This window comes from Cydia pomonella, chromosome 1, assembly GCF_033807575.1.
Source record: "Cydia pomonella isolate Wapato2018A chromosome 1, ilCydPomo1, whole genome shotgun sequence".
Taxonomy (NCBI): domain Eukaryota; kingdom Metazoa; phylum Arthropoda; class Insecta; order Lepidoptera; family Tortricidae; genus Cydia; species Cydia pomonella.
The window spans coordinates 12356709-12374719 of NC_084703.1; the positions used below are offsets into that span (position 1 = coordinate 12356709).

At 37.8% G+C, this 18011-nt stretch overlaps 1 protein-coding gene across 5 annotated transcripts in view; it reads right to left on the reverse strand.

Moving 5' to 3' along the window:
- Positions 1-18011, reverse strand: part of LOC133515371 (ecotropic viral integration site 5 ortholog) — a 44734-nt gene that overhangs the window by 4844 nt on the left and 21879 nt on the right. For 4 of the 5 annotated variants that reach the window (XM_061847917.1, XM_061847902.1, XM_061847910.1 and 1 more), the window contains 12 exons: positions 14505-14740; positions 14002-14193; positions 11058-11222; positions 9209-9403; positions 8959-9117; positions 8466-8699; positions 7199-7411; positions 6703-6810; positions 6404-6595; positions 5954-6121; positions 4364-4459; positions 4196-4294 (listed from right to left, as the gene is read on the reverse strand). In XM_061847917.1, the coding sequence (XP_061703901.1) occupies positions 4196-4294; positions 4364-4459; positions 5954-6121; positions 6404-6595; positions 6703-6810; positions 7199-7411; positions 8466-8699; positions 8959-9117; positions 9209-9403; positions 11058-11222; positions 14002-14193; positions 14505-14740 (2057 nt within the window). Of the gene's footprint in view, positions 1-1858; positions 1909-4195; positions 4295-4363; positions 4460-5953; positions 6122-6403; positions 6596-6702; positions 6811-7198; positions 7412-8465; positions 8700-8958; positions 9118-9208; positions 9404-11057; positions 11223-14001; positions 14194-14504; positions 14741-18011 lie in introns of all 5 variants that reach the window. The other variant, XM_061847926.1, reaches the window with a different exon arrangement.

Consider the following 18011-nt stretch of genomic DNA (forward strand, 5'->3'; position numbering starts at 1 on the left):
CGTCCGTTTAATTGCATGCGAGACGAAATGTAGCCTAACAGAAAAAAATATTATATAAATATTGTTATTTACTAAAACAGTATTCAACTTTTTATTTAGCGTTTCAAAGATGGTCAGTAAGGTCAATATGGGTAAGTGTGGCATAAGGACAAGTGTGGCTGGCCTCCACATTGGGGTCTGTTTACACATTGATTAGTGTTCATTGCGAGTACATCTAGCAATAAATACTAATAAATGTGTAAACAGGCCCAATTTAACGGCCAGCCACACTTACCCGTATTGACCTAACTAATATTCTTTTCTGTTTAGCTATAACCATTCCTACTTACCTAATTATTTTTAGATAGATACACATTGAAAAGTTTACATTACAATAACATCCTATATCTACTTACACAAGTATGTAAACATATATGTATTGATAAATCAGTAAACGAGGCAAGTAACGATTAGAACCACATAAAACCTGGTACGTGGAATTAGTTTAAACACAGTTCTGAGGATCTATCTCAAAAATCAAAGATTGAATTTTTGTTATCTGCCTCTCACTCTTGCATACTCGAGCGATACTGAGGCAGATAACGAATTTTCTATTTTCGCGGTAGACCCTGAGGGAACCGAAAACCAACAAGAAATTTTAGCATGTTGGACGTGGTATTGGAAAGTCAGACCTATTAGCAGAAATTACACAGTTTTCATATACGGTGACCATTTTGCTGGCATCGTTATCCGGTAATGTCTCCTTAGAGTTTTGGGATATCAGTGTAATACCCCATTGGTGCCGGTTTCCATTTTTGAACTATGTCTTCGATAATTTCCCATAAGAATGGCGAATTTTGTGTGAATAGTCGCCTTAAAGACAATATGGAAAAAGCACAGATACTTCTGTAAGCAAAATACGATATATACTCCCTAACTAATATTCCAAATACAACTGCCAGTTTGTGTAAAATTAACGAATTGGATCATTGTTATCCAAAGCATGGCATGAGACGTTTCAGACTGTGTAAAGGGCAGATAATGTTATAGGCTACTTGCATTTGCTTTTAAAGTGAAGTGAGCCTAGACCTAGACCAATATGTCAAATTTTGTAATTTATTGGGTGAACTTTAAACAATCGTTTAACCATATACCTAAGACCACATAGAAATGTCACTACTTTAAGTTCTGAACTCACACATATGGTTACACGATTACATAAGGACCGTTTGATAAAAATTGTAATCGACATTTGACATAGGTACCTAGTACCTACAACCAGGCCTCACTACATCTCAATGAAAAAAATTCTGTAATAGTCACTTCGGAAGCCTGTGTAGATGTCATACAATGCAAAGCGTTACAAAAGCATACAAAAGTGCGATAGGTGTTAAGCAAATAGTAGTGCGCTAACATAACATGCACGGATGTAGCGTACAAGAACTTATAGCCAAACATTGCGAGTCGGAATCGTATTCGTAAAACACATTAATTTACTATCTACAATTATCTTTTGATATTTCTTTGGCGAAATATTTCCTGAATATAGTTGAACCTCTGTATTTATACTGTACTACACATATAATAACGTGGTTACAAACTATAATATCATTTGTGCGACTCTTTGCGAAGTCGAAAATCGATAAATTAAAGATATTTAATAGAAAGCCACAAACATTCAAAAGAGTTCAAAGTAGTAAATAAACTAAAAATGAAGTAATAAACTTGTATAAAATTGGAAATAAGTATCTAATGAGACCTTTGTACGACGTATATAGGTATAAGGATAAATACACACATACTTGTCATAATCATAGTACAAAAGCTTACTGGCGGATGTTACCACAAAAACAAAATGTTGAAATGACTTTTGACTTACTCGAGCCATTTCCAGGGCTCTGTGTCCGGAGTGGTGATGGGTGTCGGTAACTGTGCAGTGCCAAACAGATTATCAGACATCACTGGAAGCGCATTGTAAACTTCGTAAACAACACAGAGAAAGCTGTATGTACATACTATACTCATTGAGTAACTGTTTTGTCAAGTAGGTACCTAACTAAGCAGTCATTGGGAAAATACACATACTTTCACAAATATGTCGTTTAACCATGAATTGAAAACATAATAATTATAAAACCAAAATATTGGTTCCACGTGCACGTGAAGTCGTGTACGTGTTGGTGATGTATACTCAAAATGAAAGATTGAATGGGTCGGATATAAGCGCACATTTGTAGTAATTTACATTTCATTAAATAATATGTAGTTGTCAACAATTTAAGTCGGTTTAGTGTTACTTTCAAAATAAGTAAAAGAGTCATTATGTGATAATCATACTGAAATATCTGACAACACCCATTCCGACTTATTTACTCGTAACCCATAACCGGAACTCATTTATAAAGACAAATTCAAAAATGCATTGTTTGTCTTCCCGTAATACGTCCAGTGAAAGTTAAAACAGTTCCTAAAGAAACTTCAGCGAGACGATGACTGTCACGTTCATAACCTAAATTAAAAAATAAATCCTGTGTTTCACATGTAGAGGTGAATGTTTTATTTTTCTTTATTATATGATATGCAATTGAAACACCTTATTCTGAAAGCTAAATATGTAACAAACAACGTAAAGCTCATAGCCCATGACGCAATACATCGTGTGGCTTCGATCCTGTTGTTTCACACTTACAATAAGAATCCGTTGTGTATGATTTTTTTTACTCTCATCTGCTATTTTAATTTATTAATATGCATTGTTTAATAATCGGGTTGTATAGCTAAATCGGGTCCAAATTGGAGATTTATTTCTTCCTTTGTATTTTATTTAAGTATTACTTGTATAGTTACTGCCCCGGACGGCCCAGATTTAGGTAGGAAACCCATGTGCAATTTATCCATTACTAATGTTGCTATACCTTATAAAAATAACAAATTTTAATAACACATGAGGGTATAAAAATCTTAGCCCAAGTGTAATGAAATCCAACCAGATTTGTGATTAATATTTACAGTAAATCGTGATAAACACTAAGCATGTAAATTAAATCCTTGTTGGCAAATAGTTAAAATGTGTTTAGTGAAGCAAAGCGAGGCGCGATATTAGTTTTTTGATGTTGTCGTTTCTTTGAAACACGATCTACAGTTTGAGTTGAAATATTAAATGAATAATATAATATATTTATTTGAATATATCAATAAGATTGGGACTTTACTAGTATTAATTCGTACTACTTAAATGGGACAGCGTATTAAATGCAGTGATATTAAACTCCAGATAGGTTATAGGCGTTCCAAAATTGAAGCGCTGACTTTCTACAAATTGTACAAGATGGCTTTAGTCGCGCCTAGGCAAGCTAAAACTGTGCACATGCTAACGAGCTGCACACAGAAAGAGAGAATCTGTTTTAAGGGGCTCCCTGGCGCCAATGACCTTCGATCTGAATCCCTTGGTTTTTTAATGTTTTTTGTAGCTTATCATATTACCGGAAACTGTTTGAAGCAATATATTATCCCATATTTACTTCAAAGTTCATTTTCTTCGATATATTATATTTGGCATCAAAGTTGAACAATTTTAGGCCAAGCCCCTGGTTTTCTTGCCAAACTTTCGTGTTAAAAAGTTTAACATTAAAATCTCTGACCAGTTTTTAGAGACGCCAAAGACTAACCCTATTGGGTATATAGATTTCGTATTAACCAACGCTTAAAATCATAAAAAAAATAGTATTCAATTCTTTCAAAATCTGGCAGACCAGAGTGGAGTTAAAAGATTGAAGAACCGATAGCCGTTTGTCTTATAATTTTATCTGTAGTGCAAATGTAGGAGTAACGACTCAAAACTTGTCAAAAATCGATGAAAACCGCGGGGAGCCCCTTAACGAGTATAACAAAGGTGAATGAGCGAAAATTAATCAACAAAAACAGATTCATTCGTAGGTAATGAAATAAATGAAATATGGAAGTATTTTTTCTGCTGCTGATGTATGAGTATAACCTATCTATAGTTTTATAATATCATGTTATAATTGCTGTGTTAATTGATAAACTCAACAGTTTTTGAAACTAGGAAATGTTTTAAGAGGCAACACTTAAACGTTTAAAATTGTGGACCAAATTGGCTCAGTTTAAAAAGCGAGTATGATTCTTAAAAGGCCCAAACTTAAAGAAACCTGTTATAAATATGATTGACTATTTATGCACTCCAGTAGTCTCATACCTCTGCTTTAAGTTCCGCGACTTGTTCTTGAAGCTCCCGCACGCGTTCAGTGTCGTCCATATTATTCCGAAGCTCTCCTTCAGTTGCCATCACTTCATTCTATAGATAAATAAAGTGTTAGTTTCAATATCTAAGTTTGGCAAATTAACTCAATCTTGCAAAACTCACCTTTAGTTTATACTCGGACACTTCTGTTTCTAGTTCTGCTATCCTTTGTGCGTCCTCCATATTTCTAATGTTAGCTTGCATCGAGTCGTACTTCGCCTAAAAATAAAACATCCTCATTAGTATAAATCACCCGTAACGACAATTATAAGTAGATAGTTTAGTTTAGATCCGTTGTGTACCTATTATAAATTATAAAGAAAAACATCATCACAAAGGGAAGCCATTTGTTGTAAACTAACTTTAAAAGTTTTTCCAACTAGCAGGATGTATTAATTAAAGTGGGGAAAAAGGTACAATCATTGACGACAAAGAACAGGAAGCTACATTGTTCCCTACGGAATATACACGTCTCTCGGTGAAATAAGAGGTTTTGGCAGTAAAATAACAATAATAGGATAAGGATTTGTTAGTTGTTGTTCGTCGCTCACATTATATACTATCCATCCCTTTTCAATGAATAAATGTTTAATTTAATAATCTTCATTTAACATAAAATTAATTTTAGGTACAACTTAAAAAAACATAATAATAATAAAATATAAACTAAGATATTAAAATTAAAATATAATAGAACTTAAAATAAACTTATAAATAAAAAATGCTCCCCAGGTCACCTTCATGCATTATGGTACCCAGAAGACTGGCAGCGTTACCTTTTTGGATGGCCAGGCTTATCCTCTGGCCGAGATAGCTGCCAGCCCTCCGGTCACCTGAGGTGTCTGTTAGACGCTGGGAAATTTCCTTGATTATTATTTTTGCGCTAGGCCCCCACGGTCCCAGAGTTTCTACGCCAAACGGCGCAAAGATACGCTATTTCGCGCGAGTCATGATTCACACGTAGCCAGCCACCTTGTTCTTGTTTACCAAGTGAGCGCCATCTGCGTTCAGCTTTTAGCTTTAGTCGTCGTCTTTAATGGTTGAATTAAAGCGCCCGGTTCCATAATTAAATGAAAAATGACAATGCGCTTACCGCTGCGTTTACCGCGCAAAACAATATAGTGTCATTAGATTAAAATGTAATTTTTCCTACATTCCGTTGATCGGATGCGTTCAACGCTACGTTTATCGTATAAAACAACTACGCGCTTAAATCTGACACTGTTGACTAAAATCGCATACTTTTTGCTATGAGCTCTTGACTCAACTATAATGACTTCTTACGAAACGCTTTAGTCAAATGAATTCGACCAATAACGTGTCGACGTGGTCAAAGGGAAAATACTGTACTCGACTGAAAAGCTCTCTATTTTATCACGATTGTATAATAGTACATTACTATAGAGGCCGGGAAACGCAGGGTTGCAGGCCAAGTAGATATATACGGCTGAGCGTAGCGAAGCCAACAGAAAAATACTATTACAGTACATATGGTGCTACTTTATATTATATTACGTTACTGTGTCGAATATTTAAAGGGCCATATGTACTGTAAAACGTTGTACGATACATGTGCGAATAGGTAATTTGCAACTCGTGTCGATTTAAAACACTCCCTTCGGTCGTGTTTTAATTTATCGCCACTCGTTTCGAATTTCCGATTTTTCGCACTTGTATCGTAATGTACTATTTTATAACCGTAGCTAGACTGACCTTGCTCTCAAGGTCGGTGTACTTGTGCTGGAACTCGCGCTGGCGCGCCTGCAGCGCGCGCTCGCGGCGCAGCGCCGCGTCCAGGTTCTCGCGCAGCTCACGCGCCTCCTCGTCCTGCCGCCGCAGCTGATTGGTCGACACGTGCACTTGCGTCTCTAGCTCCATCAACTGCAATAAAAACGATATCAACTATCGACAATATTTGCCATGTTATATAGCGACATCATCATGAATTTAAGTCAAGGCGACTGATTTAGAAAGTATGGTATGAACATAAGTCAAGAAATAAAAATGTAGAAGGTAGTGGGTCGACATGTGGACTAAAGTCTCGAGCTCAAGAGGAGCGACCCTCTTAAATTAGGAGTCCGACACTACGTTAGATCGCACCGTCGCTGTGGTAGATTCTTGTCTGTGTGCCACTTCATACATGTACGAGATAGGACCACTGACCTTAAGCCTGGCCTCCTTGAGCTCAGTGAGCGCCTCGACCTCCCGTATCCTTGTGTTCATGAGGTCCTCGTCGAGTTTCTGCATGTCGGCGGAGCGGCCCTCCCACGCCCTGAGCAGTTTCTTCGGTGTCGCCATGATGTCGGACACCACGTTGGACTGTACCGGCGCCGTGGTAGGTTCTTGTCTGTGTTCCTGTCAAATTATAAGATTTAATTTGGGGATGTCTAAAACTATAAAAATGATCAGTGTCTGTGTCTGACACACAATACACAGATATACATGTTCTTTTGTTAACTTACTTGCTGATACCTCTGCCATGATTCAGAAAGCTCGGTGACTCGTTGACGCAAATCTTTCAGCGATAAGTTAGCCTCGGCTTCACGTAGCTTCACGGCAATGAGCTCGTCCTGTAATACATTAATTTCTTCCAATTTTTTGGGGTCTACAATTCGTCAATACCTTTTCTTACTATATTTGATCATAAAAATTTGACACTTTCGATTCATATTTTTAACAACCGGGTATAATAGAGCAGTTTTCTAAATGTGAAGAACAAGATGTGGATGAATTTCAAGATTAAAGTTAATGACTAATTCATCGTGGATTGTGAGAATAACGCGCTCTGCCCTGCCATTTACGTTGCTGGGAAGCTCGCTCTGTATGTAGCGGGCCAGTAGCGCGATAAGCAATAATAATGAAGTGAGAAAGTTGCATCACACATTATTAAAGACCGCAAGTGCGAGTGAGACGATCGGCGTAGTCGGATTCCGGCCGTTATCTGTAAATATGAGTGACCTGCAGGTGAGCGACGTTATTGTCGACGCGCTGCCGCCGCAGGCTCTTGTTCTCGTTCTCGAGCTCGTCGATGCGCGCGGTGAGCTCGCGCTCGGCCGCCTCGCGCTCGGCGGCGTGCAGCCGCGCCCGCACCAGCTCGCGCTGCAGGCAGCGGGCCAGCTCGTCGCTGCCCTGCCCTTCTGTGCCCTCGAGGGATGATTGCCGGGAGTTGTTCTACAAATTAAAATCGCACATTATTGTTTGGTCACTTGTCTTGTCGACCCTTGCTTCGATCGCCTGCGTATACGATTACACACTTATCGCGTTAATTATAAACCTATTCGTTTGTCACCTTTGATCAGTTTTGGTCAGAAAGAAATAAATTTAAGCAAAGGTATAAGTAACATACCTAAAACATGGAACAGGTGCCATATGTTAAGGCGTTTCAGCCGCCCGATTTTTTTGAATATATAATATTCTAAGATTTTGACAATCAGATCGTATGATGATGACTAGGGCCCGTACATTTTATGCCGCTGGCGCAAAATAGTACATTACGATACAAGTGCGAAAAATAGGAAATTCGAAACGAGTGGCGATAAATTAAAACACGACCGAAGGGAGTGTTTTAAATCGACACGAGTTGCGAATTACCTATTCGCACATGTATCGTACAACGTTTTACAGTACATATGGCCCTTTAAATGTTCGACACAGTAACGTAATATGCTACTTCTCGCACTAGTGCTATAAAGTAGCCCTATATGTAGTGTAAATGATTTAATTTGACATACAGGTAGTTTTTTATAACACTACAAATTTAAATACCTTACCTATTGTCGCGTAGAAAAATAAATACTTGTTACGTAAAATACACTTAAAAATCAAAAATATGTGTTATTTAATAAACTAATAATCTATTATTTAGTTGAGTGACAATAAGATGAAAGTCAGTTAGACGTTTCCGTACTGATTGGCAAGTAGTGGTATATCAGTTAAGTAAAAGAGGTTGACAAATTTAATAGTTAATCATTACGAAAATACTAATTGGAATCATATGTATACGTGACGTAATTTTTCCGTCAATATCAAAACACAGATATACTTCGGCAAAAATGTTCCCCATAAATGGAAGCTTGCAAAAATTGCTTAACCCTTTACCACGCCGACAGTTCAAAAATGACAATCGAATGTCAGTCTTACTCATTGTAAATAGAACATGTTTGAAGAGCCGCATGTGGGAAATATATATCCCGGTAACAATCGAACGAGTATCGCTGCCGCTCACCTCGGCTATGGTCATCTCGAGCGAGCGTATCTCGTCCTGCATGACGGCGAGCCGCTGCTGCGCGTCGACGTTGGCGCGGCGCAGCGCCTGCACCTCCCGCGCCAGCGCGAACGTCTCCTCCTCGCCCTCCGCGCGGTCCACCTGCCCGCGGACCAGCCGCTCGGCCAGCGCGGAGCTCTCCTTCTCGAGGAGCTCCACTCGCTGCTTCAGCAAACGATTCTCTTGTCTTAGACACTGTCCGATAATTTATTTGCATTATTTTACGCTAAAATTAGCTTGTATTGTTCATTCAAGTTAGATCTCAATGTATGTATGGGCAGTAAGCGTGACTATGGAATTACATACTTTTGCATATGCGTTTATGCGTTGGTCATGGTCGTCTTTAAGCCTTTGTTATTTTTTTTTATTTTTGTCTCTAATAAATTTTGTAAAGCATTTTAATAACTATGTTTGAACATTTTCAAAATCATTATGAAAAAAAATATAAACTCACCCTGAGCACCGCAATATCTCCCTGCTCTTTGGTCTTTATAACCGTGTACTCTTTTTCTAGCTTTTTCATTTTTTTGGGGTTAACCTTAATCGAGTAAGCTAAATTCATGAACGCATCCTGGTCGGCCTCTGTTTTCGCTGGCAATTCCTTCTGTATATACTGTAAGCAAAAACATAAATTAGTATCACCAGAATTGATCCATAGTGAAAGAATAAGGAGTCATATGAATATTATTTAAAAGTACTGGTACCTTGAGGATGCTCTCCATATCAAGCGAAAGGAGGTCATTTTTACCAAGCGTGAGCATAGCGAGGGCTACTTTGAACACAATCTCAATTCCTTCGGACAGGAAGACGTCCATGATGCGACAGGCCAGTGGGAGCGAGAGGGTTGTCGTGAATAGCGTCAGGAACCAACTGCTCGCATATATCGATGTGCTAAAGCTCTGGAAATAAATAGAACAACTAGTTTTAAGACAACGCAAATACTACATTATGCTAAGTGAATCCTATTGCAAGGCAGATCATAGGGGGACCTAAAGGGCGGTGATCTATTAAGTATAGTTAATATTAAACATTCAGACGAACAAACAAAATCTGAACGTAGAATTATTAATTTAGTAACTTGCGCATTACCATCAAAAATCCTCACACGATGTTAAGCTATGTTCTCAGTTAGAGAGAGATTGGTTTACACTTTCACGAATTTTCATTTCAGACGTCTCTACATGGCTACATAGAATACCTATACTACAATCACATATTCTGAATCATAATTATTTTTAATTAATTAATAGAATGAGTAGCTGTTTACAATTCCACTGACAAATGAGTGCTACATTACATAGACATCATAATTTGTTCAGGCGTGACATGTAATGCCCCTAGTTAAATACACCCTTAGAGAACGCACCAAGACGCCACGACAAAAACCCGTAACCAAGTGTTACACGCACAAAATATGACTTGTGTAATTTACACAACTTTATAAATTTTACTCCACCTTCATGCAAACAAATTTTTCTCTGATCTCACAGATTTAGGCCCCCATACATATTTTCGAAACTTCGTCACCAGGGCTATCTGCAAAATATTAGGCAGGTACATTCTACGGAGTGTTTGTACTTTGTAAATGTATCAAATACAACCTTTTAAGTCTTTATCAATAAAACTAGTTTTATGTGGAAATGCGGATTAATTTTATTTTATCATCCGGTTTAACTTTTAAGTGGAAATCTTGTTAATTGTGTGCCTGGCATCTGCCAATCTAAACAATCTTGTTTAGATTTTATCAGTCACATCGAATGGGGTACGACAATAGATAATAACCATAAAACAAGGAGCGTGCTAACATTAATATATGCACTGAATGTACTATAAAGGTAGTATTATTGTATTTACATTCATGTCGAGGTAAATTTGGTATTCTGGTTATCGCGAGTAGTAATCACTAAAATAAAACTAGTGGCTCTGAGAGCTGTAGACCACGCGAACTCCATGGCGTCGTCATAAAAAAAATTTAAAAAACAATAACTGAAGCGACTTCAAATTATATGTTCGATAACCTGCTCACCAAATTTCACGAGAATCGATTGCAAAATGCGACCTGTAGACGAAACCTCCAGACATACGAGATAATTGCTGTCCAAGCTGTAATGGAGCCTTCGCTTTCGCTTGCTCAATAATTTATATGGATTAAATAGCATATATTGTGTGAAATTTTAAAATGTACTGATTGGCGAGTCTTTTGCGATCTTGACACGGTCTTGGTACGCATTCATATTAGTGCAATATTATCCGTTTCAAAATGTATACATACAATTATACAATTAATAAGGCCTTTGTATGAAATTATTGTGAAATTTGAGTACCTAATATGACTGTTGAACTGCCCTATCATGCATAACAATTGCAATCGCCATTAAAAGACTTAGTAAATTGTTTACAGAATTCTTGCGCAATCAAATCCAAATTAGACTGGTTTTTCAATGCGCAGAATGCTGTTCCGTCTGTGTGGGGCAGTACTATTCTAGCTGTGTTTTTATACTGTAATAAGACGAAGTATATACGTTAAGACGAAGATACGTGTTAATAAATTACCTGTGATTGAAAGTGGACATGCAAGTCTGGTAGCAGTTCTTGGACCAGGTTCTCGAGCTGGAACATGCAGAGCCCGAGCTCGGCCATGCTCGGTTTGAACATGTCGCGCATACGGTGCTGCTGCATAATTTTCACCAATACCGCGAACGCCTCTTCTTCAGGCATCTGGAATTACGATACAACGTTAAAAGCCTTAAATGATTAGAGATATACCACACCAGCAAGATAAAATAGTAGGTACTTTTGCCGTGCTTAAGCCTTTATACAGCAGAGGGAAAATATTTCCGACCAGATTTTAAACTTTATTTCGAAGTGATAGAGGGTTCAATTTTGCATAATTCATGACTTATGCCTTATAAGGGTTAAGTACTATAGAGGCCGGTTAATCTAGTGTGAACAGAACAAAGTGAGGGCGTGTCATTATAAACGTCATATTTTCATAGAAATAGAAACATTGAGAGTTAGCTTGGTTCGACCCGAACTACATATCGTAACTTTAGATGTAGATGTAAGGGCTGTGGGGAGGGGCGCGACGTTTAAAAATGGTTCCTCTCTACCTCGTAAGACAGGATTTGGAGTTTCCTCTAACTGTGTATTTGACTTGTAATACTAGGGTTATACTCGTAAACTGTAATAGATGTCATATATTAAAGAAAAAGATGACCAAGTCCACCAGTGACCGAGCCCGGAATCGAACCCGGCGTCTTCAGCTTACGCGGCTAACGTCCTGACCATTCGACCACCCAGCCACTGTGGTACCCTTCCCAAATTCTATCTTTGAAAGGCTTGTAATATGTTATCTTTAAAAGGCTAGGCGCCTTTAAATCAAATCAAAAATATTTACATTCAAAGGGTGTAGCAGGATAGCCTAGGAAAAATTGCCCCCAGCGATTTTGGGCCGAAACTGTAATCAAACGATGCCTTTTGGGGAGGTTATACTCTGCACAAAGTTTCATCCCTCTGTTACCCCCTGGGGGTGAAAAACACCCGATTAACCCCAAAACTGTTTTAATTATTTTTTCCTAAACTATGAAAGTGACGAATTTCAAATTTCGTACAAATATTAATAAGACTAAAAGCTATGTGCTAAAAAAATATTAACCCCCTAACCATTGAAATTCTTGTAAAAAAAAACAAAAATAAAAAAAGAATCAACCTGTATATCAAGTTTGGCTCATGGTACCACACCATTTTTTTTTTCAAAAATGAACCAGTTTATATTCTACATGATACAAAAGTTTCATGGACCTACTCCAGAAGGAACATTGCGAAATTAATATGTATTGGCTCTTTGGTGCGTACTATTCATTGAACTCCCACTAAGAGCCTTGCATTATTAATAAACAATGGCTTGCGATCGGACCGCTGGCGCTGCTCGTGCCCGATTTGAAAAAGGTGGGGATAAAGAAGTATGAATCAAACTCATTTGTATTTATAAAAACATTTTTAGGGTTCCGTAGTCAACTAGGAACCCTTATAGTTTCGCCATGTCCGCCTGCCTGTCTGTCTGTCTGTCTGTCCGAGGCTTTGCTCCGTGATCGTTAGTGCTAGAATGCTGAAATTTGGCATGGATATATAAACCAATAAAGCCGACAAAGTCGTACAATAAAATCTAAAAATTTAATTTTTTTGAGGGTACCTCCCCTACACGTAAAGTGGGGGTGAATTTTTGTTTTTTGCTTCAATCCTACAGTGTGGGGTATCGTTGGAAAGGTATTTCAAAACTAATAGGGGTCTTCAACAAAAAAATTTTGATTAAGTGAATATATTCGGAGATAATCGCTCCGAAAGAAAAAAAAATGTGTCCCCCCCCTCTAACTTTTGAACCATAGGTCCAAAAAAAAATTAAAAAAATCGTGGAAGTAGAGCTTAAGAAAGACATTAAATGAAAACTATAGCGGACATGATCAGTTTAGCTGTTTTTGAGTTATCGCAAAAAGTTTCCCCTTCATAGTAAAAAGACATACTTTAATTAGGTACTGATTATGCAAATTTGCCTATTTGTTTAACTCACGTGAAAGGTACCGTTTCATCCCTTGGTTAACAATTTACTATACTTTAAGCTCCAGTTTAGCTTATTGTGACGGAAGAGTAACTACGGAACCCTACACTGAGCGTGGCCCGACATGCTCTTGGCCGGTTTTTTTAAATTATTTTGTTTTCGGGTCCGAGACGTTGCGTATTAAGCATGATACGAGTATAATGATTAGTAGCTACGAAATAGTACGTTTATTTTAATTTCGCAATGTTCCTTCTGGAGTAGGTCCATGAAACTTTTATATAATATAGAATATAAATTGGTACATTATTGAAAAAAATAATGGTGTGTGTACCATGAGCCAAACTTGAGATCCATGTACAAATGAGTTTGATTCATACTTCTTTATCCCCACCTTTTTCAAATCGGGCACGAGCAGCGGTCCGATCGCAAGCCATTGTTTATTAATAATGCAAGGCTCTTAGTGGGAGTTCAATGAATAGTACGCACCAAAGAGCCAATACATATTAATTTCGCAATGTTCCTTCTGGAGTAGGTCCATGAAACTTTTGTATCATGTAGAATATAAACTGGTTCATTTTTGAAAAAAAAAATGGTGTGGTACCATGAGCCAAACTTAATATACAGGTTGATTCTTTTTTTATTTTTGTTTTTTTTACAAGAATTTCAATGGTTAGGGGGTTAATATTTTTTTAGCACATAGCTTTTAGTCTTATTAATATTTGTACGAAATTTGAAATTCGTCACTTTCATAGTTTAGGAAAAAATAATTAAAACAGTTTTGGGGTTAATCGGGTTTTTTTCACCCCCAGGGGGTAACAGAGGGATGAAACTTTGTGCAGAGTATAACCTCCCCAAAAGGCATCGTTTGATTACAGTTTCGGCCCAAAATCGCTGGGGGCAATTTTTCCTAGGCTATCCTGCTACACCCTTTGACTGACTTACTTGCATAAGTAATAGTCCAACAATGAAGCCAGATCCTTGGCAGTACCCCACTTCACGATCGTGCAGCGAGTAGGCTTTCATGACGTTGAAAAGGGACTCTTGGCCTAGGCCGTCCTTTTCTTTGAAGAAATCGTGCTCTGGGTAAGTGCGTGCAATGTCTCTGCGAATCACTTTCTCACAAGCTGACTTCGCCTGAAATACAGATTATTTGATAAAATAACAGTCAAAATAATATTAATAAACAAATATAGAACTAAAATATTATTTTCGCAAATATTCATAATTATGTAGTCGTTTTTGACATATAAATTCTACCGTTTTTCTTATTTCTTACAAATTATGGTCGGTAGTTTTCCAAAATGGTGGGGTACCTCGTACGCCTTGCCAACATGTTTTAAACAAAACAATTCCATTTGGTCTGCCAATTCTTGACAATAAGTTGCAAAAGTCTATCTCGCTATTTGTGATAAGAATAATAAGAAACAGGTTTCTGAAATATGTACCTTAATATACGATGCATAAAGCTTCTTCTCCGGTGAAGAGTCCACACCGGCCAATAGCTGCCACACGATGCCCCTAAAATGGTGGGGTACGCCTTGCCGCACCAGGTCGCGAACGAACTGGTTTTTCCGCTTCCATTCGGTTTCCCAGTTGTTGACGATGCGGCCCCACGTGCTCCAGAGATCCTCCTCGCCATTCCCGCCGACTCGAGCCTCGGGCTCATAGCTTGAGCTGGTGCCTGCAACACACATTTGTAAGGCCTTGTCTTCTGACCCACATTGTATGGGAAGATGGCAAATATGTAAAAACTTGACGCTGTGCGCCACCGCATAGGTGGCCGGAGACATAAGCATTGTTATTTTATTATTGTTGATTGTAAAATACCTAAAAAGATTTGCCGCCGAGCCGTGGACTCATTGATGAATGTGAGTAATCGTATTGACTGATCCTTCATTATTTAATACGAAGTAAAGAGAGATAAATAAATGCAATAATAAGAGTACTTATGGGTACATAAGACTATAATTAAAATAGGTAATGTCAATGCATGCCAAATCCGTCTGAAGGAAATTCCGCACAAGAGCGCATTTTTCTAGCGAAAAACACTTTGATAATTTCATCAGTAAAGTAGCGCTTGCTTTTAGTTCTAGAAGTCAAAAACAGATGGTAATTATGCTGCCGCTAAGATGGATTTGGCCGCATTGCCCTTAACTTTCTACAGAAAACCGTATTCGACGTGATTTGTTTTCATGTTTTTAACTATACTTACGGTCGAGGAAATTAGCAGTTTACGATTCACTATATACATAAATTACATTGAACAATTCTTAACATAAGTATGTACAGTCAGTATCAATAGTAGCGGATGAAACAACGCGCCAAAAGTATCTGATATCCCAGATCACTTTTCCAAATATAGATAAATTTCTTAAATTCACGTTCCAAAGTATAGATTTTACAGTCTTAGTTGTTCTACATGAAAGACATGACTTTTTGTTAAGCTTTTACATATAAATTCACGTTCCAAAGTATAGATTTTACAGTCTTAGTTGTTCTACATGAAAGACATGACTTTTTGTTAAGCTGTTACATAATGGTAGATACTTATGAAGCGTTATTTGATCCGCTTCTTTTGATGCTAACTGTACAACCAAATTTACTTAAACCACAAATATCTAAAGAAACAGTTTCCTTAATCGTACATTAAAAGCCATTTTATTTTGAATTATGATTGAAATATAATTTTTAATACCTGTTTATGAAATGTTCATTTTTAAAATATCCGAAGATATTTGAATACTTGAAGCATCCATATTAGAATTTTGACATTATTGGCGGTCCGCAGTGCATCTCGCAATAACAAGCTTGAAAGAGCGAGATGTATAATATGTGGATAAGTGGCGTAAAGCATAAGTTGCTGTCGCCTTTTCAAAATCAATTTTTAGGTGTATTCAATTGGTCAACCCAGTAAACGTGCAATGAACTCGCCGGCATCACAATAAAACTATTTCGACAATGACGTAATACAGCAAGCATTAAAATATTAAAAGGTCTTTCTGCACAAAACAAGTTTATGATTCAACATCAGAATAGCTCCCGTTCTCATAACCACGGTCAGTGGGCCACTCGAATTGTATTTACGATAATAATTATTACTGTGATGACATAAGGTGTACTTTAGAGCAAGGCTAAATACTTAACAGAATATGCAGTGGACTTGGGTAATCCTTAATCAAGTCACTGCACTGTTAGTTGCGTTGCGCAATTTCCTTACGCAAAACACTCGTCGGAGAATCCGGATAGTTCGTTGTCAGAGTGTATTCAGTAAGTCTGAACTGAACCGAAACAACACTTGCCGTCATTTACCTTAGGTAGCGAATAGAAATAGAAACAGTTATGTATTTACCATTATCTTCATACTTCGCAGCCTCATTAGCTATTAATCTGCTTAAGTAAAATTCGAAGACCGTTTCATCGAGCGGGTGATTTTTATTAGGTAACATTTTTATGTTACCATTTCTATGTTACTTCGGTCAATGGTCTAACAGTCTACTCAGCACGATTTTAAGCTTTAACGAGAAATTATAATCACAATGGGCATGAACTCGATTCAATATTTTAGTTCGGGCGCACTGACATGGGCACATCGCCTTACTTGGACTAGCACCAACTAAGATAAACAACAGATAAGAGAACAGTTAGGCACGCATCGTATTTCTCGCCTCTTTTCGTTTATCTTCGTTTCAGTCAAGACAGATTCTTTCACAGATGCGTTCGATTCGGTATTGTCAACGAACGCTTATATATGTATGTATGTTTATTAAATATATAAAAAATACATAATTTTAAAATAAATATTATGACCCTTGAGGGATCTAGCTCTTATTCTTTTGAAATAATGTGCAAAATGGAACTACAAGCAATCGCTGCTGCTTTTATTAAGCATTGGAGCTATTGCTGATAGATATTAATAAGCATATAATGAAACACTTTAAGTTTACGTTATAAATACCTACATAGTTGCTTACTAAATTCTGTTACTGCAATAATCTTTATCTACATAAAATATACGAACGAAAGTTGAATAAACTATATATTAAAATGAAGTACACAAAGTCAGGAATTACATATGACAATATCATTCAAAATGGCCTCCTCTGGCCTTGACAAAGGCCCTCAAACGACGAGGCCAGTCATCAATAGCGGCACGCCTGATTGTCATGTCTAACTCCGTCACTGTCTTAACTATGGCCCGCTTGAGGGAGTCAAGATTTGTGTGGGGTTTAGCACAGACTTTCTCCTCAATAACCTGCCATATGGCATAATCCAGGGGGTTAAGGTCCAGGCTGGAGGACGGCCAGTCTTCGTGGGCAATAAAGTCAATTTTGTTCCTTCGAAACCAGGCTTGAGTTGTTTTTGCCTTAGATATGTCCTGTTGAAAGACCCATGGCTGGTTTTGAAATAGGGTGTGGCTTAAAGGCTTCACTATTGGTTCGAGAACGGTTTCCTGGTAAACTTTGGCCCCAGTTTTCACACCTTTTTCACAGAAATGAACCTGTGTTAGCCTTGAGTATGACACACCCAGCCAAATCATCACATAAGAGGGATGATGGCCTCGTTGCACTCTCGGAACATCCGCAATCGCCTCTTGACTGTTTTTTGCATACACTCTGTCATTCTGGCGGTTATAACATTCTTCAATGGTAAATTTTTTTTCATCTGTAAATAGTATTTTTCGGTGGCCATTTTGTGCGTACCGCTTCGTTAGCACGCGACTTGTCTCTAGCCTCATAGTCTTTAATCGGTCATTAAGCAAATGACCTTTTTGTCTGCGGTAAGCGTGTAGTCTAAGGTCTTCATTGATAACTTTTTTTAGGAAACTTCTCTTCAGAGACATCTGTATTGCCAACTTTTGCTTCCGGACGGGGTTTCTTGCAATTCTCGCCTCCACTGCCTTTATTAGAGCTGGGGTCCGAACTGTGCGTGGTCTTCCAGACCTCTTGCGGATA